General features: G+C 46.5%; 1 protein-coding gene across 3 annotated transcripts in view; it reads left to right on the top strand.

Annotated features, from left to right (window-relative positions):
- Positions 1–26,811, top strand: part of Hth (Meis homeobox homothorax) — a 392,475-nt gene extending 365,664 nt beyond the window's left edge. For 2 of the 3 annotated variants that reach the window (XM_076379359.1, XM_076379357.1), the window contains 3 exons: positions 6,839–6,897; positions 25,879–26,047; positions 26,671–26,805. In XM_076379359.1, the coding sequence (XP_076235474.1) occupies positions 6,839–6,897; positions 25,879–26,045 (226 nt within the window). In that variant the 3' untranslated portion in view covers positions 26,046–26,047; positions 26,671–26,805. Of the gene's footprint in view, positions 1–6,838; positions 6,898–25,878; positions 26,048–26,670 lie in introns of all 3 variants that reach the window. The other variant, XM_076379358.1, reaches the window with a different exon arrangement.
- The last annotated feature ends 646 nt before the right edge of the window (positions 26,812–27,457 follow it).

The raw sequence follows: 27,457 nt of genomic DNA, 5'->3' as shown, positions 1-27,457 counted from the left end.
TAAACCTGATTTTAATATTTGCTGCAAGAAATACCCCTGCATATTTCGCGCAATATTTCCCAGAAATCCACTCGAGCGCGTCAGAAAAACGAGCCAAACGAAAAAACCTTTTTTTCAATCATCCAGAATTCAGTCGACTCTTCCTGGACTACACCCAAAAGCCGAAAAAACCGAGAATGGGAAAAAACGATCGTCAAAAAGCAGCGCGCGGTAAAAGTCACAGGGAAGCGACGAAAATCAGGGGGACGACGGGGGAATAGAGCGTCGATGGTGAGAGGGGGTGGGTTACGTCGAGCTGCGTCGGACGTCGAACATTTTTCCGAATCCTTTTATTGGCGGGATCGTCGAACCGCCCATCAACATCAGCGCGAAACGATGCGCCGGCGCTATCGCGCTTTCGGAACACGATTTAGTGGCGACCCCGGCAAAACAATTATATAAATTCCAGCAGGTCAGCCGAAGGGGGAGAGCGCGGGGTGGCGGATGGTGCTTTCGGGCTACGTAGGTCGGAATTTTCGGAAAAACCGTTGCACCAGGGCCATAGATTAAACGCAGCCGAGCTGCACACGTCGAGCTGCGAGGCGAGGGTGGGCCAACGTCGATGCGACGCAGCCGTGCGGCTGCGGCGGGAGCTATCAGTGACACGTCGCGTGTTAAATCGCTTTGTTGACACACATAACCTGTCTACGCGTATCCGATACGCGCGATCGCCGCTCGCACGTTCTCCTAGCTCGCTTATATGGCTTCGAGTTGCGAGAAATTTCCTGCAACCGAGCCATTCCGAAATTTTTTATTTTATTCACTGGTGCGTCTTTCCTTTGTGCCTGTTTCGCTCTTGAAGACGGTGGAAATTAATATTGGTTTAGGGTTGATTAGAGTTTAGTTTACTCAAAGGATTAAGCATTCTTTGTAACCTTCGTTAATTAATTATTGGTCTAATGGAGTCTTTGAATATAAAATATCGGAGACCATAGTGATTTTACAAATTTAATGATAAAGATCCCTCCCACGTTTTCAAAGAATGAACACACCCCAAATAAAAGAAGGCGAGAAGTTTTTCAATATCTGCATCGGTTATCGTCGCTAAACAGATCGTAAAGTATCGATAAAATCAGGCGGGGGAGCGAGGCCGTGGCGGATACAAATTTTCGGTGTGGTCGGTCGTGCCAACCCCTAAATTCGTGGGGCGCGGGGGCGGCGCAGCCGCGATTTTGCCCGCAACGCCGGCAGGAAACCCGATTACACGGTGGAAGGATGCTCACGGTCTACAATGCTCATTGAATTTGTCGAACTCGAATTATGTATCGCGAGAGGAGCACGAGGGGGAGAAGAGAGGAAGGGACGAGGAAGGGACGAAGAAGGGTGGCGAAGATTCGGGGTCCCGTTGGAGCCGATCGTTCGAATGCATTACAATGAAATCGCGATCGCGATCAGGAAGACCAAGCAGAGGCGAGCGAGGAGGAATCTTGGTGGAAGAAGAACGCGAGAAAGAGCAAGAAAAAGAGCGTATTGAAAGAGGAAGAAAAGAAGGGTCGAAGGGAGGAAGGCGCGCGAATCGAGCGCGCATTATATTCGGATAAAATGATTTTATCGATCGTAAATGCAGCGGTGGGCATCGTCGGCTTATGAGCGTCTGGATTTATAACCACAGCCACGCTGTCTTCGATGCTGGCCTCGCGTGGAAGCGGGATTCCTCCTCTGCGATGCAACAAAATCGTTTTGAGAGGCGAACGATTTCGATGGCGGCATAAAATCTTATGCAGAGAGCCTTTACGACTCTATCGCTCGGAGGGGACAGAGAGTCGAGGAACTTTTTTTCTTCTTTTCTCTCTTTCGATGGTGATGGTGGTCTCCTTCGTGATGGCGCGAGTATTGTGGATCCGATTCATTCTCTAATGGGCAATGATCACGAGGACGGCTGTTCGATTCTCGCTAATGCAAAAGCTCGCCGTTCGCGTCGCATTAGTCCACGGTTCTCTCCTCGGCCAGGGACGAAATTGATTACCAATACCAGAGCGCGCGCCCGCTCGCGTGCTCTGACTCTCGCGCTCTCGTGTTCGTTCCGTAATGATGTTTTGATGCTAGGACCCCGGTGCACCGCGCGTATCGACTGCAGTTAACTAATGGAAGCTCTCCGATAATTGCGAGCACCGCCGGAGAGTAAATGTTGCCTGCGCGACAGTAATCATCGTTACCGCTGTTCCGCCGCGCGCGAAACGAATCTGCCTGCTATTGGGTCTCTATTTCAAACAGCTCGCTATGATAAACTCGAGGGAAACTGATCCTGGAAATTACAGATCGTTCGATCTTGGTGCAGATAATTATCTGCGTTAAGTGAGCGGTTTCCTTGAAGTTGCGAAATTCTGAAATAACTAGGTTAATGAAAAGGAACTTCTGGTAGTCATTAAGATATGCTCACTATTTTCTTAGATTTGCAAGAGAACTCTTAGGTATCCTATACTACAAATCGGAGTATTTATAGGCTTTCATAGATCGAAGTCGATTTTCAAGTATTTGGTGATAACAATTCAACCAAAAATCTTCCCAAAAGCATGTAAGCATCGACTGTGCATAAGCAAATTGTGGTATTATTCATGTATGCGTTCGAAGAGCACTAAATTTCGTCACGGCGCAGGAAGGTCATGCGGGAGACACCCTCTCGTAACTCTGGCTTTTATGCCTTTTTTCGCAGCAGAAGCGTGTCATATGTTCTTGCCCCTCTCCCTCGTCGCCATAAAAAGTAACGACGAGCTTCGAACCCGGCCATCGAGCATCAGCGATTTGTCAATCGGGTCCAGAACGTTTCCGGTCCTCTCCACTCGAGCCATTGCTCGATTACATTAAGTAGACCACGTGACGGTGATTTGGTCGAACTTTATTTTCGATTTTATTAATTGAGCCGAGGATTAAGAATAGAGTTATAGAGGTTTGAATTATTCAGGTTCGTGAAAGGCAAAGCGTCTACAGAAGGATGTGAAAACTTCAAAAACTGTTCAAATATTCCAGGAACTCGTTTTCCCTCAATTTGATATATTTCTAATTAATCGACAAATAGAATGTAGTGTTCTATATAACTAAGTGTCGGATTTATTCATCGTCCCTGAAAACCAAAATTGCCCCCTCAGGCTTGGTTCTCCAAAAGGGGAGGGTTCGTTAAACACGTTTATTAAATCATCTTCGCGCTGAATTCCATGAAAAATTCAAATTCGGATCCCAAGCGATGACAAGGCGACAAGAGCCAGCGCTTTTCAACCCCTAGTGTGACGGGGCGCGTTCGGCGGGTTTATTTCACGCCGCGAAACCGAGACATCCCCCCCTCGAGCTTCATAATCAAAACTGCATTAAAATCCTGAAAGCACGAGCTAGAGGGCTCGGGTGAAAAGTGTTTTGTCATCCGGAGGGTGGCCTCCGCGCAACAATATGCTTCGCCTCCCCGTTCGACGCGGACAGATGGTGCGAAGAGGTGACGTTGGACCCGCGTTGCATCGTAAACCGATGATTTTAGTGGGCCATTACGATAGCGCGCGATAATAAAGCCGTAAAAGCCGCATCTTCGCGCGGGATACCTTCCTCCTACGAAAACAGGGGCTTGCGTTTAATTGCAGTTCGCTGCTCTTTTTCTCGCCCTCTTTTAATCGCGATGATAACCGTGGAGACTATCTATGCTTCGAGTACTCGATCGATTGGGGGAACGCACTCGAAAGTATTGTTGGAGATTTATGACCGAGACACATGCGTGTGGCTGTGCGAGACAAAAGGGGGTGTGAAAAAATGGCGCTTATTTTGAAATAGTGTTTATCTCGTTTAGGGGTAGTTCAGTCATAATAGAGAAATATTTCTCTAAATAGAAATAGCAATAATAGTATTTCAGGGGATGAAGTATTCGATCTTAACCATCAATTGGCATAGTTCTACAATTTCAAAATTTAAAAGCTTTTAATAATATTGAATAATTTTTATATAGACTAATCAAGAATTAATGTGAAAAGGTCTCAGAAAATAATATCTAGAAGCACAAATTATTTCGCAACGTCTAACGACGAGCTGCCGCGTGAAGGCACGCCCGTGAAAAGGCAACCGACAGCTCCCCAGCTCGGGTCGTTTGCCAGCCGCTTCCTCGACTGTAAAATTTTATCCTGTCCGATTTCTGCGCGGCGAGCTTAAGTTTTCCGGCCAGCGAGATGATATTTTTGCTTTTCAGAGCCGAGCGATTCCCCGAGAAAAGGAGAGGAAAAAGGTTGGGCAGTTGCCATCGCCGCTTCAGCCTCTCTTTCTCCCTTTTCCCGTGTTCCTCTTCTCCTTTGGCCAGGGGCTGCGCGCCATTGTTCGGGCGATATTTCAGCCACGGGGGTGGCTGGCAGGAGGGAAGCGCGCGGGGGTGGGCGACGGTAGTCAGCTGGCTGTGACACGCTGCCTACGCCGCCAAAGGGGAACCAGAGGCGTTTAGGAGTATTTCGGGGGCTGGGAAGGGGCCCTCGGTTTACACTAGCTGGGATACTCTTTCATCCAACGATAGCCGAGGCCTTGACTTTGAAGGGTGGCGCGTGTGGCGATCCTCCTGTCGTTTATATACTCGCTGGACTCGTTCCCTGATGCTGGTGCCTGTTGTGCATGTCCTATCGCCGATCTAAGATCTCGGGGTGTGTTTAGCTCTCATGTCGTGAAGGGAAAGGGGTGTTAAATTGCCAACTTTTTGTGTCAACTCATTTTTACGGTACTTCAAGTCAACCTCCCACAGCATTGCCTTAATCAACCTCGAAGTCTCCATCATCCCAAGCCCTTCAGTATCCTCCATTTTCAGCTGACTCTGGGTCGGCCGTTCCAATCGCGATCGACTGAACGCACCGAGCGGGACTTTAATAATTATTATTCATAAGACTCCCCGGGGGAGTTGGCCAGGCGTGATACTAAGCAAGAAAGATGCGCTGCAAAACAAGAGGGGCTGCAGCTGCCGCCGCTTCCTCCTTCGTGGCCGCTCTCGCCCTGTTCATCCCTCGGTACACCATCGTTCTCCAGCGATGAGAAGGGGGTGTGCTCTCGAGTCAGTCGAGCAGAAACCCAATCACTTCCGGCGTCTGCGCCCATTAGGGCGCCGCGACGCTGACGTCGGCTGACGTACGCCCTTTCGCCCGTCTTCCTTTCTCCCTCGCGCTCGCCTCTTCGCCTTCTCCTTCCCTCCCCTCCTCCTTTCTCCCTCCTTTAGCGATGACGAACCCCCCTTGGACCTCTACCAACCTCGAAATAGACCGCAGATCTATTGTTTGGAAAGCGCTCGCACGGAAGCTCCTTCAACGCGGCTAATGACGTATCGAGGATGCTGGTTTCCGCTTCTTGCGTTTCGCCTCCGCTAGCTCGCTCCTCTCGACAACACGCCGCCCCCTTTCTCTTCGTTGTTAGCGGGATAATAGGTCGCGTCGTCTTTGGGGATGATAGAGACAAAAGGACGACCCTTGGGATCGCTTGCGAAGATTTTGCGCGAAGCATTGAAGAAACGGAGACATTATTTCAATATGTTGTTGGTGCGTTTCATGTTGATATTGCTAGGAAGTGGTAAGTCTCTAGTAAGGTGTTGTAATATTAGCATACTGGGGGAGAGGTAACACTGAAACTGTGTTTAAGTCGAAAGTTAATTCTAAATAGTACGTGAAAAATTAAAGTTGCCAGTGGAACACGATGCCACTGCCTTCTATGCACTGTTTCAGTAGAATAAACCCATCACCAGTCAGACCAAGAAACTGTTTCTAGTGGAGGTCTCGAGTAATAGCACAACTACAGGTACCTGATGAAATAGCTTAAAATTTTGCTTCTACATACTCTTGCTGCTAATTAACTGACAAAAGTCTACTTACTGTCCCATAAATATTACACATCTATCAGAATTAATAACTACTCTCTCAACAAGAACTGCCTCCAATTGAGCGGTATTCGATTGCATAAATTTGCCCAAGGCTTTTCATTCACCTCAGGCATAAAATACATAAATTCTATTATATCGAAAGTTTTCGTTTACTCAAAAAGTAACACAATTTCAAGTGATTGCTACTTGCAATGACTGGACAGGATCAATGGAACGAGCGGAGTTACGATGCACCTGTAGCCCTCTTTCACAGCCGCATTTCGCTCGGCCACTTCGTCAAATTAACATACACGATTCGGCCGGAAATTACGTCCGACAATTACCGACCTTACCACCGATGAAATATCGATGGTGCCGCCCCGGCCGGCCAAATTGAGATGAACGATACATCGACGTTACGTACGCGCATCCTGACCGAGCTTTCGACCTTATCGCGACGGATCGCCTAATGCCAGCTACCCATGATCCACTGATCTACATAATGAGTCATGAATACGTCTGGCTACCTGACTGGAATCGTTATCTCTGATTACCCGAATAGATTCCTTGCTAGGAACGCTCAGGCATTAGACGGAGGCTCGCGTAGCGTGCAAGAGCAAATCAGCAATATTTTAGAGGTCAGATTATGTTACGACATCGATCCTTCAGATGGTGTTCCTCTTAAAGTGGCTATTAAGTAGGAAAAGATGAGCCAGAGTTAATAGTTGCTACTATGATCGCGATTAGATAGTGAGGGGATGGAAGTTGACTAGTTATCCAGGGCTTTGAGACGTAATTCAAGAAGTCGTCCACTTTGAAACGAAGAAAATGATTTTGGAAAATTGAAATATTTTTTCTCAAATTTCTCTGCTCGTCTATTATTCTCGTTGTGAAAAATCAGCGAAGCTTTTGTTAAAGATAGCAACTGAACGGAAAACCTTTTCAACCTGTAAATATGGAGATTACGATCATCTTCTAACTTTGATGTTCTATTTGTTACAGGTTCATCAACGCGAGGCGTAGAATCGTCCAGCCTATGATCGACCAGAGCAATAGAGCCGGTAAGACGAGCCCCATTCTGTCGACAGACCCTTACACACACACGTACAACACAGAAGACGCGTATAATTTCATGTCACCTGTGCCGGGCATGCATCACGGATACGTTTATCCGGCTTATCACGAGGGTTACACACCCGGTCCTTATCGCTTGACATAGATCGATGCGTCGAAACGAAGGAATCTTCGCGATCCGATAGAGCGCTTGTCGGAATCTCCTAAAATCTAATTAAGCTAGGTTTGTTCCTTGGAAATAGGTCTATTCGTTGTTTTAAAAATACGTTGAATCGAACGTAGGCACCAATGAATTTTATAAAATACAACTTTTATGCTATGTATACGTTTAATCAAACGTAGCTTTCGAATAAGAATTTTTATTTCTCCTGTGTAATCTTTGTAAAAGTAAGCTTAGCGGTTATAACCGTGTTTTGTTTTATGAATATTTAGACAAATTTTATTTTACTTTAACGATAGCGTTTTATCTATTGTATGAACATTGTTCTACAAAATTAATATTGTAGCTCGACTCGTTTATTATATCTTCTTTCTATAGTTTAATAGTTATAATATTCGTTGATAGGCTGTTTAGTGTCAATTGATAGTACCAAGGATGATCATATAGATGTAAGATCGATACTCATAGAATATTCGTGGAAGTTTTGAAAACTGGCAATCACGTCGCCCGTTAATTCGCACCGTTACGAGCCTGATTCGACAAAGAATTGACCGCGACGTGTTGTCCATGCGATTCATGTAACGGGTGCTCGGAAGTCCTTACACGTTTCCAAGCCCCGTCCCCAACCTTAATCATTTATCAATAAACGAACAATCTGAACCGTATTAAAGCGTTGCTCGTTTTTGTTTCTTTCGTTGGACGCCAATTACCCCCCTCCGTGATTCGTTAATTCGCAGATAATGAGCGTGTATACTCGAGCTTTCTATTTTGTGTTTCGTTTACTCCAAATTCGACTATTTTGCTTTTATAATCGGCATAATCAATCAAGGTGTCATAAGTTGCAAAAATATTGGATCAGAAAATTAAATTCAAATTTTTAAAAATTCAAATTTTCAAATATTCAAAATTTCAAAAATTCAAAAATTCAAATATTCAAAATTTCAAAAATTCAAAAATTCAAAAATTCAAAAATTCAAATATTCAAAATTTCAAAAATTCAAATATTCAAATATTCAAAATTTCAAAATTTCAAAAATTCAAATTTTCAAATATTGACATTCTTAGAAATTCGAATTTTCAATTACCCAGATTTTCAAGTTATTGCTGCTTTTATACGAATAGTTTCACATGGTCCAGGAAACGTGACTCTAACCAAGCACATCTATACACACTAACCACCGCCAAGAAATTTACCAGAGGCCCCAAAGGCTCGCATCATCGTTCCTGTAGCGAAAAAGCAAACAGAAGGGGAGGAAAAACAGCGACTTCGGTTTCCCCGTCCTGTGTAATCTGTAAAGACGCCGCGTTTACGAGGAGGGAATCACTTCGTTTGCAGTAAAAGGCGACAACAACGGTTACCTAGCCGGATCAGGGGTTGGAAGTAGCGCGGGCTCTCTCCTCTGGGGGCTCAAGGGCTCGCTTGTGATTCGGATGATGGCGGGTGAGGGCTGTTTCGTGAAGGCCCTGGGTGGATAACGTTCCGGATAACGTTCGGATAACGGCGGGATAATTGGTAGCGGTGATCAGACCGAGTTTTACGAGCCGGCAACATGCCCTCCACCCCCTTCCATCCCCACAGGCTGCTGTCTTTTGCGGCCTTTCTTTGTTTCGTCTGGGAACACGTCGCGAAAGGGGCGGCCGGGTTAAACGGTCGAAAAAGAGATCTCGATACGGCTCGTATTTTTACGACTGACTCCCTCATAAACACTCACTGAGTTACGGATTGTTCGTTTCGAGGAAAGTAGACTTTTTAGGGGCGATTCGATGGACATTCGTGCTGGAACGAGCCACTGAAAGACTTTCTGTGAGATTCTTTTCCAAGAGAATAGATACCTTCACGCATTGTTATAGGGATGTTCCATTTGATTTCTGCATCTTAAATATTTCCTTTATTTTTTATAATAGGACAAAATGAAAATAGGAGTTTTTACTAGGTACTAATATTTTTGTAGGTGGACACTCTGTATAGTGTCACATAAAAATGTGTCATCGTGGAAGAGTTAATTTCACTTTCCTCAAAATTGAAATCAGCGGTATTGTGAACAGTACCGCTAACAAATTGCGCCAGTCGTATCGAGCATGCGTGCAAGGTAGTAGAACGGGTAATTTCTAGGAGAAAGAGGGTGAGGGGAACTAATGAGCCGAAATGTCGTCCACGACTGAGCGTAAAGTGGAAACCCGTGTACGTTAGATTGTCATCCCCGAGTCAATTCTGATCACAGTCACCGAGCCCAGCCAACCCCTTCCCCTTCAGCTTGCCCTGTCTTTGCGGCTGCCTGACCTCTTCGCACGATTTTGCCTTTCGATTGAAATCGATGGCGTTACACGAGGATTTTCTGGAACCAGGCTGAGCTGTTTTCGGTGGCGTTGACCCAAGTGGAGAAAAATTCGCAGGAACTCGCAGAGTTTGCCGAGCCTCCCTTGTTCCCAGCCATTTTTCCAATTCCTCGGAGACCACGGCCCCTCTGCCCTTCCTCCTTCCTCTTGGGCGATCAGCAGTCCATTAAAGCTTAATAGCCGAAGCATTAGGCCCCAGGGCAGATTTTGTTCGAACGGAAGCGAGATAAATGTGTCTTTCGAATGCTCACGGTCCCCCGTGGGCCACTGAGACCGATGCCCTCTTCTGGTTGTTACTAACGGGTCGTGGCGGTTTATTTCGGAGGAAAGGTCAGTGGCTGTCGTTTTTGCGGATTGTGTCTGTGATTTGCGAGGTAGTTTTTACTTGGGTGCCTGTTCATCAATTATTTTGATCAATATTCTTCAGCTCTGGGATACTAAATACACTGAAGATAGAAAAACCGAGGTGACTAGACATAAGAGTACTACAGATTTGACTATTGTCTATGCAACTTCTTCCTTAATCTCAAACCAAAAGACCACGATGCCTTCACAGCTCAAACGTGTGCCCTTAATAATCCTCAAGTCACAGAGGCACAAATTTCTTAGTCACTAGGTTCCCCACTTGCCCCCACGAAAAGTCTTAATTGCAGTTGTCAGTCTCGTCAGATTAAGCACAGAAATCTTTCAAATTTACCTCCGAGAATGCTGCGTTTCCGAGTCGAGTCCCTGCAACAATTGCGACTGGGTTCAAGCCCAATCCCGAGGTCCCGACCTCCGCCATTCAAATTATCCGCGCACGAGCTGCGTCATTTCTCATATTCTTTTATCCGGAAATATTACGCATTCTACAAGAAAGACGGCGAGAAGGGGTGGCGGGAGGAAGAAGGGAGCTCGTTCGAATTATATTAGACGGCGGTGCCGGTAATTCAGAACACGTTCAAGAGACGACTGCGCTGCAACGTCGAGAGGCGCATCCTTCTCGTCGCGCTTCTTCGTGTCGAGCTAATGACGCGCGTCGGCTCGATCATCAATCATACTTTCATTACGCGGGATCGCAGCTGCTCCGCATTGACTCCGCGTGGCCCGCGGCCCATTGTTATTATTCCCAGGTTCCACGACCCAACCCCTACCCGGCGACGGGAGAATGTTCTTGCTACGTGTCCACGATAACGACAGAACCGCTGCAATCAGTGATTTCATGCACGCCCTCTCCCTGATAACGAATCGCCCGACGATACTACTAGTCGACGTGGAATACAGATTTTGGAGATATGGTTCACTGAGATTTAGAAGATTTTGATTAGATGAGTGATTAGGAATAATGGTTATGCTGCATACCTGTAGCATAGAAAATTTTAATCTGTTGAATGTATTAGTGTACTCTTTAGTTTCCCTGGAGCACTTTTTTATCTCTTTTAGAAATAAACAATAGTTGACAAGCTTTTGATATGATCTTCTTATAATTATATTAATTCTCTGTCTTACATTGGAGTAAAAAATAATATTAATTGAAAGTATTAACCCCAAGTCAGTAATATTTTGACGGAGACCAAAATTTTAATCCAAATTAATAAGTGATTCCAACCTTTTGGTCGACAGTATAAGTGTCGTCACACGAAATTAGTGGAAAATTAGCCCCACGCACGCACTGTTTTCATGAAGGTAGTAAAACGCTACTGCTTCTAATATTGCCCATAAAACCACAATCCCTTTTAAATCCTTACCCCCATTCAATCGTGCGTATGGTAGGTACATACAAGCGACTAGGCACTCGAACTATAAAGTTCTGGCGCATCATTTTACGACGTACAAGCTACCTTCCTACAGATTCTGTTGGGCTTATATCGCGAGTAATACTGTGCTGCCTTTTTGACGATCGAGGGGACACGTGTTGGAGTTCTTTTTCAGATTATTCAGAACATGAGTGAAGATACTCGAGAATCAATAATGTATGAATTATACAGAAGCAATTAACACGTTTTAATAAATTTGAATAAATTCTTCTATCATATTTCACAATATAATATAAATCTCCACTTTATGGGAAAAAGATATATTTCAGACCATAGCCTATCATTTATCGAATAAACGTGCTCTGTGTTTTCGTTGCCTCCGCGCATTTCAATCAGCGGATGTGTACAGATTTTGATTCCACCAGCGGCTCGTAATTCAATACAATTTACGCGAGCTGACCAATCCAATTTGAAAGTGTAATGTAATATTTTAAGGGTCTGTTTTTGAATGTACCGGGTAGAATCCTCTAATGGGAATTGGTGGTGCGTTCCAAAAATACGCGGGCCAGATCATAAAGCAACGTCGAAGCCCAGAAACTCTACATTGTGCCACGTATAAATTGAATGGATTCTGCGAAGCGCAGCTAGAACCCGCCCGTTGAAATTGACAGAGCGGTATCACGGAATACCAAATGGCGCGATACTAAACAGAAGTTCGTCGACTGTTCCCTTCAAAGGTTCCGCGGAAACCGTATAACATCGCCACTTGCTACATAAATATTCAGCCACTGTCTCTCGGGCGTTGCATTTTATAATACCATTTAACAGAACACTTAGTATTTGTTATTAAACGTAATAAGTAAGCTGCCCAACAATTGGATTTCTTTCCGTTCTTTTGATAAAACATAAGAAACCCCCAGCACTTTTCCAAAATCGAAGGAAAAGTTTCTTCTTCGAACGTGGCGAGAATCTTCATTCTTCATCAAAAGTTTCCCGCATTCGCCGAGCCTCAGCCGGTGCTGAGCGTCCCGACGCCAAGACATTGTACAGTTACTATCGCGTCTGTAACACCGGTGGAATCGTCGTCCCTTCGCGTGTTCCATGAAACGAGGCAGTAAAAACGTAACAGCAGCCCCGAAGTACCGTAAAGCTGTGACCGTACGGTGCATTTCGTAACGATGCCGCGATAAAAGGCGTCAGCCAACCTCTACGGTCGAACATAGCAACGGTTCTGGTCTTTCTTGACTGCAATATTCACGGAGAACAAGTTGCCGTCGATAGCCCGACTTCGAGTGTTCTTCAGGGTCGTTCGGAAGAACTGGACTTTCACGATGCAGGGAATGTCAGCATTTAATTGTTTCATTGTCGCGGCGATTCGAACTTTCTTATTTCTTCACGTTCATTCTTGTCTTTGTACTTCTTTATAGTATCCTAAATACTTTAAATCATTCCTCAATTTTTCCTTTACATTCTTATGTTAAGAGTAGAATTACCAGAAGAGTCAAAATCACATGTGCGATTATTCTTTGATATTTCTGGGAATTGTGTATTTTCTTAGGAACTTGTTATTTCGATACTTCGATAAAAATAGACACACGTCAGCTTCAATAAATTCATTGTTAACCCTCAGCTACTTTTAGAAGAACATATAAGCTCTCATATTTTGAACATAACTATAGGAAAATTAACAAATTAAAAGCGAAAGGCTAAAATTCTAACCCTGGCTGCTTAAGTTATTATCGATTTCTGGTACGAGGCCAATTTCGATCGCCAAACACCCACCCGCAATATACGATTTACCGCGAATCGCTCGAAGCCACAGTCCCAATAAATATGGCTCGTTCAGCGTCGTTTCCCTCCTTTTACGAGACACAAGACGCGCTCGATTTACGCGTACGGAGAATTGCTAACCAGGAAAAGGACGAAGTAGCGGAAGAAGCCATGACGAGTCCGTCGAAGACGTCTTAATTGTTGGGTTTGCTTATTATTCCCAGCATTCGTCGGTAGCCAGGGGTCAACGCGAGCTATGGGAGTTCAGAGCCATAGATCACGGGGAAAGGTCGGGTTCGTGTCGCTTTACCCCTCCTTCCTCCCACTTGTTTCCCTCCCCTTCTCAGTCTCCTTGCCTCGGCGTCTTCGGCATCCTCTGAACGCTCACTTTCTTCGTGGAAGCTTGATTGTCATTTACGATCGCCTGGTCGGTTTCCCGAGCTGTTAGAGATCGACGTGAATGTACGTAAATGGTGACTGCAATAGCTTCCTTGGTGGTGTAGCTTCTTGGTGGTCTTCGGATTGTGTGCAATTTGGGTGTGGCTAGGGTGAGGTGTTGCTTTGAATTGCTGGGTGATTAGTTTGAGAATGGCGAGAGAGAGTCGTTCTGCTGTATGGAGTCTCTTTGAATTTTTTTAAGACAGGTTTCAGATGGCTTCTTTTTATGAGAGAATAAGGGGCTTTCTAAAACTCTTATTTGGTATGAGAAAACTGTAGTAGTCACTATAAGATAATACGACTTAAATCTCGTTTTCAAGGAATTTAAGTTTATAGATCAATTGAAGTCTAAAACATATCTATGAGTCGAATTCTACTGTACAACCACAGATAGTTACTCTGCTGTTTTACTGACTCCCTGGAGACCTACTTAAAACACCACCTAACACTAAACTGTCCACGAGTCTCCCTTGACCTCACCCCAATTTAAACAATCTCGCTGTCCAGAGCGGGACCTCTCAGGATCAAAGCTGCTGGCCTGCCAGTCATCGAATATTCCAATTGGAGCGCAAGAAGGGACCCTTGCGAGACTACTCTGCGACCATTCGTCACGCACTCGCTGAGAGGTCTCGGCTGATAACGCGAACGTCCCCCCTCTCGCTATCGTTCCCCATTACACGGGGAGAAGCGCGCGGAACGCTATCTGACCGTGGAAGGTCCCTCGAAGCCCCGGGTCCAGTTTAGCCAGCGCACATCCACTCGATCTCACTTGGCCTTCTCATCCCCTTGGTCCCTGTCCCGTCGCAACCCCCTCGATCGCCCGGCACATTCGACTCCCCTTTTCTCCTCGTTCTTCCCGACTGAACCTTCGTCCTTTTCTGGCCGAGCGTCGTCCCTTCCGCGCTGGCCATCAATCAAGCTTGTCAATTTGTAATGGCGATTCTCTGTGTCCATCTCGGGAGAGGTCCAGACACCCCACCCTCCCTTCTTCCGTCTCCACCCCGTCGTGTGCGGCTCGATCTCCGCGCCACTCTATATCTGGCTAACTAGCCAGGGCCACGGGGGAGAGGAGAAGATGGAGGAAGGAGATCCTCTCCCCCGGTAGCTGGACACCAGCTCGCCGGTAAACGCTCCTGCCTTCGCTGATGGGATATCGGTAGATGGAGAAAAAGAGAAAGCCCATCGACCAGGCGAGTTTAACGTTTCCCCCCTCGACCCTCCCCGCGGTCCATCGGTGCGCTAAATAAAATGGATGTCCTAGGGGTCGAGAATCGGCAGAAATTGCGATCAGACACCCTGTGACTCCTCGTGACCCGGGTCGTCATCGAGCGTGGCGATGCTCACTGATGGATGCTCGTTTTGATGAAGAAAGTTTCAAGTAGGTGTTTGTATGCAGGGAGTAAGGTGAATTATTACCATTTCAACATTACCAAGGTCACATGATAGCGATCGTGTTAAAGACCTAAACAATTACTTTGATACACTCGTCACATAATATTGCACGCGTTGTACACATTCCCCGACAAATGAGGGCGATATTTCACGGAACGATGGAAACCGTGGGGGACAGTTGAAAGAGAAGCTTTCTGCCCCTTGCCGACCATCTCGGCCATGGAAGATTTTTTCTCTGCGTTTCGTGTCACGTAGACGTGATATAGAGTTACTTAGAGGCCACGACCCCCGCGCATTAGGGCCCCACCGCTTGAAAGGTGCCGGATACCGTCTCCTTATACGACATAGATCATACGTTAATTGAAATGGGGTGCATGCGCGGCAGTCGTCGAATACAAACGACCGACTTATAGAAATGTTATTATTTGACGGAGGGGGAACGGAACCGTGGCACACGATGAGCTTAGCCGAGGAAATTGCATTTCTGCCTGTTCGCGCCGTGTCCATCGGGGGTTCAGTGGTGGGACGTGAAATGGGGCGGACGGAGGAGAGGTCACAGGAAGATCCAATAATAAAGAATTTTCGATACTTCAGAAACGAATAGTCACAATTTCTCGTAAAAATGATCTGTGCACCTTGCATCGAGACCAGTGCACAGTGCATTCAAAATTCATTTTCGTCTCCTCAAGCACGACCCAACTAATTTCCCTGCGTCCTTCGAAGTCCGTTCCATGTAAACTAGTCAGAAGGTCCATTTCGGTACTGGTAGGTACATATAGGAACTGCTGGGGTGGCTTCTCGAGCACGGAAATGAAGTCTTGGACGGTCACGATCGGTATGAAAAGATAAGGTCCGAGTTCTCGGAGGGCGCTGGACACAGCCCTCCCTCGTTCCTCCCCTTCCCATCACCCGTCAACCCCTCTATCCCTCCAGTCCCTCACGCTCTCCCCCGTTCTCCCCGTTCCATTCTCGTCTCTTCCAACTAGATTTTTCATGCCGTGGATCGCGTCCGGTGTATCAAACCGTAGCCAGAAGGCTACGCCGTGGCTACCACGTATCACGAAGGGTGGACCTATCTTATCGGCGTAGCCATAATGGCCTGTTCTATCTCATCTCGAGTCTCGTTGACCGTTTGCCCCCTAGACCACTTTCGCCATCAAGCCTCCACCGCGGTAATGGCGACCAGGAAGAAACCTGGCTCGAGCTGCCACGGAGGGTGGGACAGGGGGGCGGCTGGTATCGTGGAAACGCATCGACGCCGTTGCCCCGGCTGTTAAGTCGCTTTATCGCCGATCTCAGCGGGACTGTTCGATTTTCGACGTGGACGTCCGACGGACGTTCTACGATGTATCCATCCTTGATAGTGACTGCGACGTGAGAACCCATTTATTTTAATATCTTTCACAAAAATCGAGGTCTTGAACTTTTCAGGAGATTCTGCGGGTAGATACTCTGTGCTAGGTACTGTGCTAATGAGGATATGGATTTTATAATTTAACCCCTTAATAGTCACACTTTCAAATTTACTATCTAAAAATGGATACAATTTTTATGCATAGATTTCTATTTTGTAAAGTATTCTTCTTGCATCACCCTTCTAAGAAATATTGTTAGATACCGTATCACTTATTTTCCACGTTATCAACTTTTCATCCCCCAAAAGACCTCCCGATGAATTCCTAAAGGTAGGTACCGAAATAAAGTCGTTCCACCGGTTCGATTAAGAAATTGAACGTTAAGTGATTACGTCCCCTATCGGCGTGCCGCGACGGAAGTACGTGAGTTGGTAGCAGCCACGGGAGAAGCAAGAGGCACGAGCTTCAGGGAGGCCGAGGAGCGAAACTCTCGAGTTCCTTCGAACGGAGCCACCTCGCGACATTTAAACGATCTGCCAGCCGGTGCTCGGCTTATTTATGCCCGTCGTAAGGAGAGACACTTCCGACGTTTGTGGCTCTCATAACCTCCGTTTATTGACACTGTTAAGAATGCTTTCTGCAATCCATTGATGGCATCCTCCGGAGGCTGTTGCATCCGCTCGCCTCGTTAGAAGTCGTTATTACGTTGTGATGGTCAAAGTATTCGGCTCGGTACGCTTTATGAACGTGGGATTGTGTCTCCAGACAGATAAATAAAAAATATTTGGATAATGGCAGCGGTTTATTGGTTCCAGGATATGAAAACTTTTAGATTGTCAATGTAAAGGGCTATTAATCGATTTAACACGGGACTCAAACCTGAAGCACCCTCCTGATGACAGATTTGTTAAATCCTAATCCTCCTGTTAATTCAGGGTCAAAGTTGATAAAAGATAATAATTTGACTGTACCTAGAGTCAAGTAGAGTTCTACTCTGCTCCCTCTCGTTGCACACATGTCGCGGAGTGCCGCACAAGAACGCGAAGCTTGACAGCATGGATAGACAGGGCTCACCTCAGCCCTAGGCTTCCCTGATTATCATAATTTATAGCCAATCGGTTAATTAAAATATCTAAATACCGTAGAGGCCATAAGATCCAATAATATATATCTGAAAGGCAGTTCCTTCTCTTCCCTCTGTCTGCGCTTCGTACCTTATAAATATTAAGTGTTTCATGGACCGCAAGCCCTTCTCTCTCTACCTTTGCCCCCATACCTCGATCATTAATTATTTATCGCGTCAACTAAGGAGCCAGTCAGCCGCGAGCGATGCCTGGGTTTTATCGAATCGCTGGGCAGATTTAGCGAATCCCGATCCAGTCCGTTCGTCTGTCCAGTCGCTAGAAATTTATGTGTGCTCGGAGTGGGGACGAGGAGCCGATGAGCTGAAAAAACTGGGTTAAAATATGCCAACGCCGTCGCGAGCAAGAGGGGAGAGGATGGTAAATTAATTTCGACTTGTCACGGGGAGGGCATCCATAAATGCAGTAGCTTCTTTGCTAAACCTCTCGTTGCTTCGTATGCTCACTCTCCTTCCCTCCTTCTTTTCTCCCTTCCTCTATCTCGCGCGCTCCCGCTCCCTGTTCTGCATCTCACGCGACAAAAATCTGCGCCGTAACGCTCCTCGCTTATGCATTCGTAAATAAGTACTTCGGTGAGCGTGCCCGCGGCGAATCGATATTGCTTTTTCTGTCGTGTACGGGTATGCTGATACACGGGTTTTCAGGGTGGAGTGTTACGAGAAGGGTGGTGACTCTATTGGAAAAAATTAATCGAGAACATAGGACAAAACTTTCTAACTCCCCTTTGTTTCTTAAGAAAATTGATTTTATTATATCGGTACTTAGAAATACTGTCTTATAGGTAGATGCTAAAGAGGTACTCGGGATAAAAGAAACACTTGTAGTCTGACCATTGACTCTACTGAATCTACTGCAAAGTAGAGGCGGCCCTTGATCCCTACATAGTCAGACAGAATTTAATTTGCATTCTCATACAAATACCTTGCCAACTCTAATAATCAGAGTATAGTAAAAAACGAATAAAACCAATTACAGATTATTCCACTAGGGACGCGCCTGTATTAAATCACCAACTCTTTCAATGCGAGCTAAAAACCATCCACAAATTTCCCAGAGCAAGAACATTCTACAAAAACGTTTTAATTCCGCGCGCTATCAAAAGCGAACAAAGAAACAGAAGCTCGCGGAGTTTCCTCTAAAATAAAAGTACGCATTCTTTAGAGAAGGAAACATTCCAGTTGCACCGAGGAATGCGATCGAAGCGCGCTCGATTCTTATTTCGCCGGGAAGCGGGACAAAGGCGTGCGCCAGTCGGTGCTCGATTTCCCGGAGATCTCGGCGGCGTTCTCGGAGCGTTTCGCGTTCCTGGATATCCAGCCAGCTCGATCGATGTCCGCTCCTGGATATCCTGGCGGCCAGGAGCCGCGTAGGAAAGAACCGAAACGGCCGGGCGGGGTGCACGTTAGGAAAGGGGAAGTTGCTTGCTGGAGACAGCGGAAGAAAAATAGCGGAAGTCATCGACCTCCAAGGGGCTATATATCAGAGGGTCGCAGGGGGAGCCACCGTGGGCTTTGTGTGCGCCCGTATCCATTCTACGTGTACACGCCGCTTGCACGTACGCGCCGTGGAGCCACCCACACGTCCCCGAGTGGAAAAAGTAAAGGGAGGACGCGAGGTTTCCCGTTGTAACGACTGGAAGGAGATCGAGGCTCGAGAGAGGGAGGAGCGAGGATGGGACTCGACAGCGGCGAATCTAGGATAGTAGTCCTAGCGTTTCATCATCCGCGAAGACTACGAGGATGTTCTCTGCCTCGGCTAGGCACAGGGTTTATCTTAAATGAGACTCCCCGAGGGCTTAACTCGGCTTGGCAAGGCTAGCCCGCCGCCTTGTACTTGCGCTGGGATATATCTCTGATTGATTAAATTCCTGCAATTACGCGCTGTCGTATATCACGCCCGACACCCCCGCAGAGAGAGGTCGTTTTAAGGGATGCAGTCTGGGACGCATTGTTTCGTCACTGAGACCCTGTTTCGCGCCTCCTGGAGGGACATCGTCTCGAAATTTGTGTCTTCGTTTGGGGGAGACGGTGGTCTTTTAATAAATGATTCGTGAACTCCATGGACACTTTGGTGTATTTGAGTTTGGTGAACTCAGGTCTTTTGTGTCATACAAGATTCACTGGTGTGTGCTTGCTGAAAGAATAAGATCCACCCAGTAAAAGGAAACCGGAATTTTGGTCTCAATAGTACTCGTCAGAGGTTTTAGTTGAGTGTTTACTTTTAAGGGACTTTGAGGAATCGACTTCGAAGACACCAACTTCTTCCATCTTCGAACTTCTACTTGCACTCTCAAAGTCAATTTCCTCTTATTTCTTCAAGTTCCCCAATACATTTCGGTACTCGACAACGACCGAAACCGGCGAAAAACCGCGCACGGATGCGGCCACGCGCTCGCCGAGCGTAAATCACCGCGTTTTGACAATGTGATATAAAGCCAGGGCAATCAGCGCGTGACGACGTCAACCGGTTTCCGCAATTGTTTCCATTAGCCGTTTTAATCATACCATTTACGATTGGAACGTGCCGACAATGGCGTGGCCGTGAACGATTCGGCAGAAATACATTGTAGCTCGTCACAATACACGCCGCTTTCCGTGACACCGATATTATTATTCCCCTTGGGCCCCCAGCAGCCATTATCTTCGATCGCCGTCGAAACCTGGACAATGCTAGGAAACGCGCGAGAAGTAGACGGCGCGGCGTGGCTACGTATAGGACTGACAGAGAAGGGAAAAAATACGGGAGACAGAGGGAAAGAGTGTCGGTAACGCAAGGGGGTAGGGGAGGTGAGAGGAGAGGGGGAGAGAGAGAGAGCAGGCAGCAGGCGGATGAGTTATTAGATCCGGCGTATCCGGTATTGCGTCGCGGATGACCAATAGTTTCATCGAGGGATTGTTGAAGGTTCCGGAGCACATTTCCGGTTTCCGCTCGACGAATCACCCTTCCCCCTGCCCTCTCCTTCTTCTTCCCCGTGTCTCGACGACCTCTCGGAATTTGCTTGTCCGTGAACCCCGAGGGCCAACCCTGGGGGGAGGGGAGCATTTGGCTCCCTCTGCTACCCACTAACCGTGACGATCTTCCGCGACCCTCTCCGTTGCTCCAACCCTCGGACTCGAGGGTAGTTTGGCTCTCGATGGATATTACCGCTATCCTCCAGACTCCTCGAGAGATCAGTTTCTGGTATGATCTTGCTCGGGTTTCGTGGTTCGAGACTCGCCTGTTCTCGAGTCGGTTACGATAGCGTTGCACGATGCAGTTTGGAATGATAGCGGTGGGATTTTGATGGGCACTGTGGAGGTCGTCAATTTTTATGTAACACGGTTTTTTAATTTATTGGTTCTACACTGGAGGGGCTATAGAAAGTAAGGGGATCTTGTGGCTTTTGTTTTCTAGATTTGCAGTGATTTGAAATTGCGGTCTTTATTACTGTAAATCTTTTAAAAGTAAATAGAAACACAGACTCCAATTACCCAAGATACCCGAAACTCTCTAATTTCGTAAGGCTGAAACAACTCCAGAGCAACTCGAACACGCTCCATTCATAACTCACTAAAACCAAAACCCTTAAGTACACAAGTCAGTCACCCCACCATCCCCCAAACGAGGCATCGTCCAAGCAATTCCCCCCAAAAAACGAATTCCCACAGGCCTTCACAGTCGCTGGCCATCGCTAATTAAGTCGTCAATTTCAGCTGAGGTCACGGCAGGGGTGGGGGAGCGCGTTAGGGGCGGGCTCGAAGTTGCAACCCTTAAATCTTGCCGGAAGTTCGTTACTACACTCGGCCACGCTGTGAACTCCGCGGGAGCTGATGGTTGTTACTTAGACTGCTCATATTTATCACGTTCTCGGTCTTTCTCCGACTTGGCCCCCTTGGCACCCCTTCTTCCGCGGTTTTCACGCCGTTCCGCCGGTGAAAGCCGCTGGCAAACTCGCCGGCCGGTTGCCTCGGGTTATGCCCGACCAAAGGGGGTAACTCCGCGCGAACTCTGCACGGAACTCCGGCAGAAACTCGCCGTGTCGCCTGCAACTAACTTCAGAAGCTCCTGGCTCTCCTTCCCATACCCTCGTCCCGAAAGGATTCCGCGAAGCTCGTCTAGAAGCAGCGGCGACCTTACACGCTTCCGTACCTCCGGATCTGTGCTGGTCTGAAACGCAGCCAGGCATCTAGCTAGGCCGCAACCATAAGTTACTAATGTTGTTCCCGTGTTGGCGCGAGCGCGACGCTGCGCGAACCACCACCCCCGCTAAACGGATTTCGAAGTTTTACCCCGTTGCCGAGGGGATTATCTTCCTCCGTGCAATAGATACGCTTTAGGCGGCTGCTCGAACGTGTCTTTCTGTGTTTTGCGGTCCGACCGAGCGGGCTGATTAAAGGTAATCGCGAATGTGCGGCTGGTAGGCTGCGGGGGTGGCTGATAGCATTATAGCGGCGACAGGGTGTGACTGTTGGCGGAACTGTTTGTGTTCTGCGGCGGGGGAGTGGAGTGCTTTTGCGGAGGTTACGTAGAATGTGATTTAGTGTTGAGTTTGTTTTCTGTTCTTTCTTTCAGTGTGGGATAGATTAGTGGTAGGTAAAGGAGTCAGCCTTTGAAGTTAATTGATCGAAGTAGATCGCAGGATGAATTGCTGCGATTTAAAAAACCGTTCCATGGGTTTTGAGAATCGTTTCTAAATAGTGTCATAAATTCTAGCGTTGACCTCTGCACGGCCAGTGGCTTGCATAATTTATCATCGATTATAATGATGCGCAGTTTAACGCTGCCTTATTAATCAATGCGCCGGCTATTTATTACACGCTCAACCAATTTGTAATCGTTTGTAATTCGACCATTATTCAATTCTATAATGCGCAAACAGTGAGTGGAATACAGGTACTCCTCGATATCGTAGTTAGTTCTATTGAATATAAAAATAGTACATAACACTACCAGGTGTTTCATCTATCCCACACAAGTTACATTAACCCTCGCTTCCTTAACGAAGAAAGTAATTTCGACACCCTAGAGTGCCCCCACGATTCAAATTCCTTTTGTCTCGTCGACCCTCGACGCTTTCCAAGTTGGTCTCCAGTGCATCCTCGACATATTTGCCCCAACTTAGCGCTCCAGCAATTAAGGAACCTCCACCACCGCTATCAAACGACTGTAAATAAATCACCCACCACGTGCTTGGTAGTTTAGGTACAGAGAAGGGACACCTTACAAAGGATTCAGCTCTGCAGATTTCTCCAATACCAAAACACACGAGCCTCGAGTCTCGAAGCTTGATCATTTAGCAATGAGTTTTTCCATGGTGACCTCATAGTGGAGAAACTTAAGGTCGTTTCGTGATGAAGGAAGCGACTAACGAACTCCCTGTACGACTCTGAAGTGCTATCTTCACGAGACTCAAAGGCGCCGTAAGAACTGCCATTGAGCAGGCGATCGTATCTGCCGATGGTTCGTCTTCGTTTATTAAAGCGTGATGAGAGGGGGGCGAAGGGAGACGCGCTCGAAATGCCACACAGTCCCTTTCTACGAGAGGACCCCGATGTGGTCGATAGAGAATCGTTGGGGGACTCGATAAGGATCTGACGACCGGCAGAGATACCATCGATCCCTTTGTTCCTATCGATAGAAGCGAGGAGGGGGGTTGAAGTCATGTAGGCTTAATCGTCCATCGTATAATGTGGGATGCGAATTGTAGTAGGGTAGGTTCTGTGGGTCGGTAGTTTGAGTCAGTAGTGGATGCAAGAGATGTCTTCATTTGTAATGGCTGTTAATTGTGGTACTTAGTACTGGAAGTCTTCCGATGAACACAAAGTCCGATTTGTAAAGTTTAGAATTATTTGTTAATTTTTTAATAATAGTCACAGTGTTCTTTATTTCAACATAATGGAATGAAGTAGCTTTCACTTTTTCAACTGCCATGATTTTTAAAAACGTATATCCTACTAACCTCTCGGTTACACAATCACAAAAAAATGTTCCATCTCTTCAGGAATAAAATATACAACCGCTTCTCAATAAAAAGATCATAAAACAGTAAAATTACATTCTTTCAGTCACCAGACGGAAGACCACCGTCCCAACAAAACTGCAGTTCCAACGAGGAAGCTCTCGCTTCTTCTTGCCATTTAGAGCCTAACGACCACTGGCACGCGCGTAACTTTCGATTCGCGTACAATTTTACAGCGAATAATCGGCGAATCCGCGATCAAGCGAGAAAGGAGGCATCTTACGAGGCTTAACGAGGCAATTTGCGCGTACAGAAAGAGACAAGCTCGCGGCCCGTCTCGAAGGAGCGCCTTATTCCTCCATTCGATTTCTCGGAGCGCCTCCCGCGCGGACGATTCCTTAATTTCCTATATTGTGGCCGGTCCTGGCCGTCCCAGGACGCCCCGCTGTGTTATAGCGCGGTTTAATCACACTACAAGCGCGCATCCCTCGTTAGCGGGATATCGTAGCGACCATAATGCTGGGCTACATTCCGTTGGATAGGCCGCGGGAACCGGAGACGATCGTTTCTTTCGCAAGAATCGTTCCCCCTGAGGTTTTATTGGATTCGCGATAATCGTTCGGGCTCCCGTGATTGGTGGAAAACGGCCTGTCGATCCTTTACGCTGCGGGATCCTTCGCGCACGCGGGAAAATTAATCGGGCCTCGAATTGATCGGATTTTATTTGGTTTTCTTTCATTTTCGAGAGGAAGATTATTTATTTTTCGGTTTGCTACTAGTTTGACAATGAATCAGTGAGAAATTATACAGTAATATATGGAACCTACATTTGGATTTAGAAATATTAGGGCTGTAAAAGAACTTCCGCAAATAATTCACAGAAATTAGCAAAGAATAAGCAAGAACTCAGAAACGAAACAGTAGTCATTGAAAAGTCCACAATTCACGTACCACAGTCGAAATTTTTCTCTCCGCGAGAGCAGAAGCAAAAAGCCTCGAGGCAAGGCAGAAAAACAGTTCGAATAGAATGCGAGGAACGGATAAAGAGAGGAAGACGAAGAACGTTCGCAATAATTGTGATTTACGGGTCGGTCGCGGGCAAAGTAAAGCGCGGCGAGTTTGCTTGAAACGGCGACGACGATGGCGTTACGACGAACTCGAGCAAAGGAGGGACGAATGTACCGAAGGAGAAAGGGAGGAATCGGGATTCTCGCTGGCTTCTTGACAAATGGTTGATGAGAAATTTGTTGAGCTATGGAAAACGAGAGGGGGGAAGCCATTTGTCGGTTTTAGGGGGAGAAGATTTTGGCACGGCGGAGGACAAGCTATCAGCCAAGTTTATCTCTACATTAGTTGAACGTTTGCTGCGTTCATCGCTGCTGCCGTTTGATTTGAGGTTTAGTGCGAGTTTGAAGCTTTTGATCGTCTTGAATAAGTGGCAGTAGTAAGTGGATTTATAGATTGTGGATATTGATAAACTACAAAATTTGAGAATAGTTGGGATGTAGAATATGTCACGAAATAAATTCTTAATTGCAAAATTGAAAAATAGTAGATAATGAATAATTTACCAAGTTTGATGTACTGAGAAGTTATGAATTTTCTTGTAAACTACCACATGTAAAAAATTCTAAATAATAATTATTCATTCAAATAAAATCCTAACAAGCTGTACTCTAACAAAATTCGAGAAGCTTCGAGTTCGACAGGCAATAAGCGTCGCCGACCATAATATCCTCTCAGGCGAGATAGTCCAGTCAGATTTAGCATAAGAAAGGCTTAGAAGAGTTCCCGACAATGGCTGGCTCTTCGAGATTTCGATGACGCGTCTGATCCCCCTCCTCCCTTCGATGGTGCCAGCATGTATTGGTGCCGGAGGGTAGGACGCAATCAGTGCTCTTGATTTATCGCGGCAATATACATTAAGATACCGACATTAAAACTAGGGGAGCCTCCCGTGGATTCTGGGCTCCATTACCGCTTACGAAAAGAGAGAGGAGCTGTCGTCGCGTTCTATCGAATCGCTCTGAACGACGAAGATTGAATCCCCGCTTCTGATGTCTTCAACGTGACTGAATTACTGATGCAGCGCGTGCTCTTACTGCTCTTCAACGATATCGGGGTCACTAGATACATTGTCATAGGAATTTTGACGCATCGATCGTTCCTAAGTTGAGCTAGATCTAAATCCTCCGAATTTAGAATTGAAAAATTAACGAAGGGGTTTGGTTGATTTGAGGGAGACATGAACGCGTTGATCTAGTCGATGTCACGTTCAAAGCTGCAATCACTTAACTCAAAAATCATAGCCTTCAGAAAAATATTCTCATTCGCTGAAAAAAACATTCTTCTAGAAAAATACCAAATTCCTGAATCATATCCCAAAATATGCAATTTTATTTCTAATTAATGATTGTTATATATAGCATTACATATCCAAAATATTGGTCATAGATTGTGTTAAAGGAAAACAGTAAAAGACAGTGACTATTGTCCCATAAAAATCGAACGTGACTTCGACGAATCACAGCACACAGCTCGCCACATCCTCGGCTGTCGATCGATCCTCGATCCTCGCTATTCTACTAGAGAAGGCTAACGGGGAACCAGAGGATGATGAGGTGTCGAGGGTGCCTGGCGAGCTTTTCCAATAGACGCTTGCCAATTACGGAACAGTGATCTAACCGTAGTAACGTGTAGTGTTTCCACCATTGTCCGCAGGTCCGAGCGGGGCGTACAGTCCGGACGCGACGATGGGCTACATGATGGACGGACAGGCGGCGAGCATGATGCACCGGCCGCCCGGTGATCCCACCTTCCACAATCAGTACCATTACCCGCCTGAGTACTATGGACATCACTTATAAAGGTACGTGGGAAAGTAGCCTTGCTCACTTTCCACTGGCAACAGTGAGGGAGACTGACGCGAGTAGTATGAGGTATTGATAGACAAGGGGATGGCTTGGGGGGAGATTGACAATGAGAACTGAGGCTTCCAGTGAATACTGTGTTGCATTGATAGATGTTCAGACTTGGGCTACCAAGGCTCACCTGGGAATTCGGAATTAATCGAGAGGGAAAATTGAGGGAAATTGAATGAAGTTACAGGCAAATTTCGTATCGCACTTTTTGCTCTAATATGGTTCGAAAATTGGAGAAATCTGACAAGGATGATATTTCAAGATATTGAAAGTTATAAAGTTTTTAGAAATTAGTGCACTTTAGTATTAATTCTTGTCAGACCCAGATAGAGTCACTCAGATTTCAAATACCCACAAATTTTCAAAATTTCCTAGATAGAACAGTTAAAGAGATCAGTATCTAAAGAAGCTCTCACGACTTGCACCGCCATCCCCTTTTTCAATACCTTCAAATGACAACCCTCAAAACAATTTAAAAAATTCCTCAGTATCCACCTTCACTGATCCACTAAAACTCCCCATATTCTCCAGAAGCAATCTAATTAATCCCCGCTGGTTTCTCACGTTCCAGCAGTAGTCGCGAGTCAAAGTAGACAGTGGAATGACGGTTCTTGCGGAACGGGAAACGTAGGAGCGTGCTCCGTTCGGCGTGAAGCGGACCGGGCACCGAGAGGAACGTCTCGTCGCCTGCAGGTTGATCAGCGGGAGGAGACTTCTAGCCGCTTGTCGTACGTCGAGGCTCGTGGGTACCGGATACCCGGAGCCAGGAGCACAGGATGCAGAAGGTCAAGCAGGAATGGCTGTCGGTCCCGCGAAGACGAAGAGGACGAAGAAGAAAAAGGAGACGAGGCGAAGAGGAGTATACAGGGTGTGTTCGAGTCGAGGAGGACTCCTTCACCGAGCAGAACGAAAAAGGCAAGAGGATATCGAGGAGGGACGCGGACCGACGGTGGCGTTGAACGCGAGAAACCGGAAGCAAGGAGGGATGCAAGAGGGTAGTGCGGCTCGGCGACGTGGAGCCGCGTCGGAAATTCATGTGATTGTTCTGTGTACAAATGTCGCGGTGTAATATTGTAGTGATCGAAGAATTTAAATGTTAAATTTTAATACGGTCGCGATCGAGCTATTATTAACGGTATAATAGAAGACACGGGGGGACGCGAAGTAAAGAGTGATACTATAGGCAATTTAGCGTGTACAATTAAGGGAGAGGCGAACCCGGTGCTCGCACGGAAGTAGATAGGAACGTACACGCGCGAAGGCGACGATCGAATGGATGTAAAGTTATAAGAGGACGACGAAGGGTAACGGCTAGAGACTGAAACGAGAGGGCTACGGAGGAGTATGTATATATATAT

Source organism: Calliopsis andreniformis, chromosome 5, assembly GCF_051401765.1.
Source record: "Calliopsis andreniformis isolate RMS-2024a chromosome 5, iyCalAndr_principal, whole genome shotgun sequence".
Classification (NCBI taxonomy): domain Eukaryota; kingdom Metazoa; phylum Arthropoda; class Insecta; order Hymenoptera; family Andrenidae; genus Calliopsis; species Calliopsis andreniformis.
This window is presented reverse-complemented; position numbering and strand designations above follow the sequence as displayed.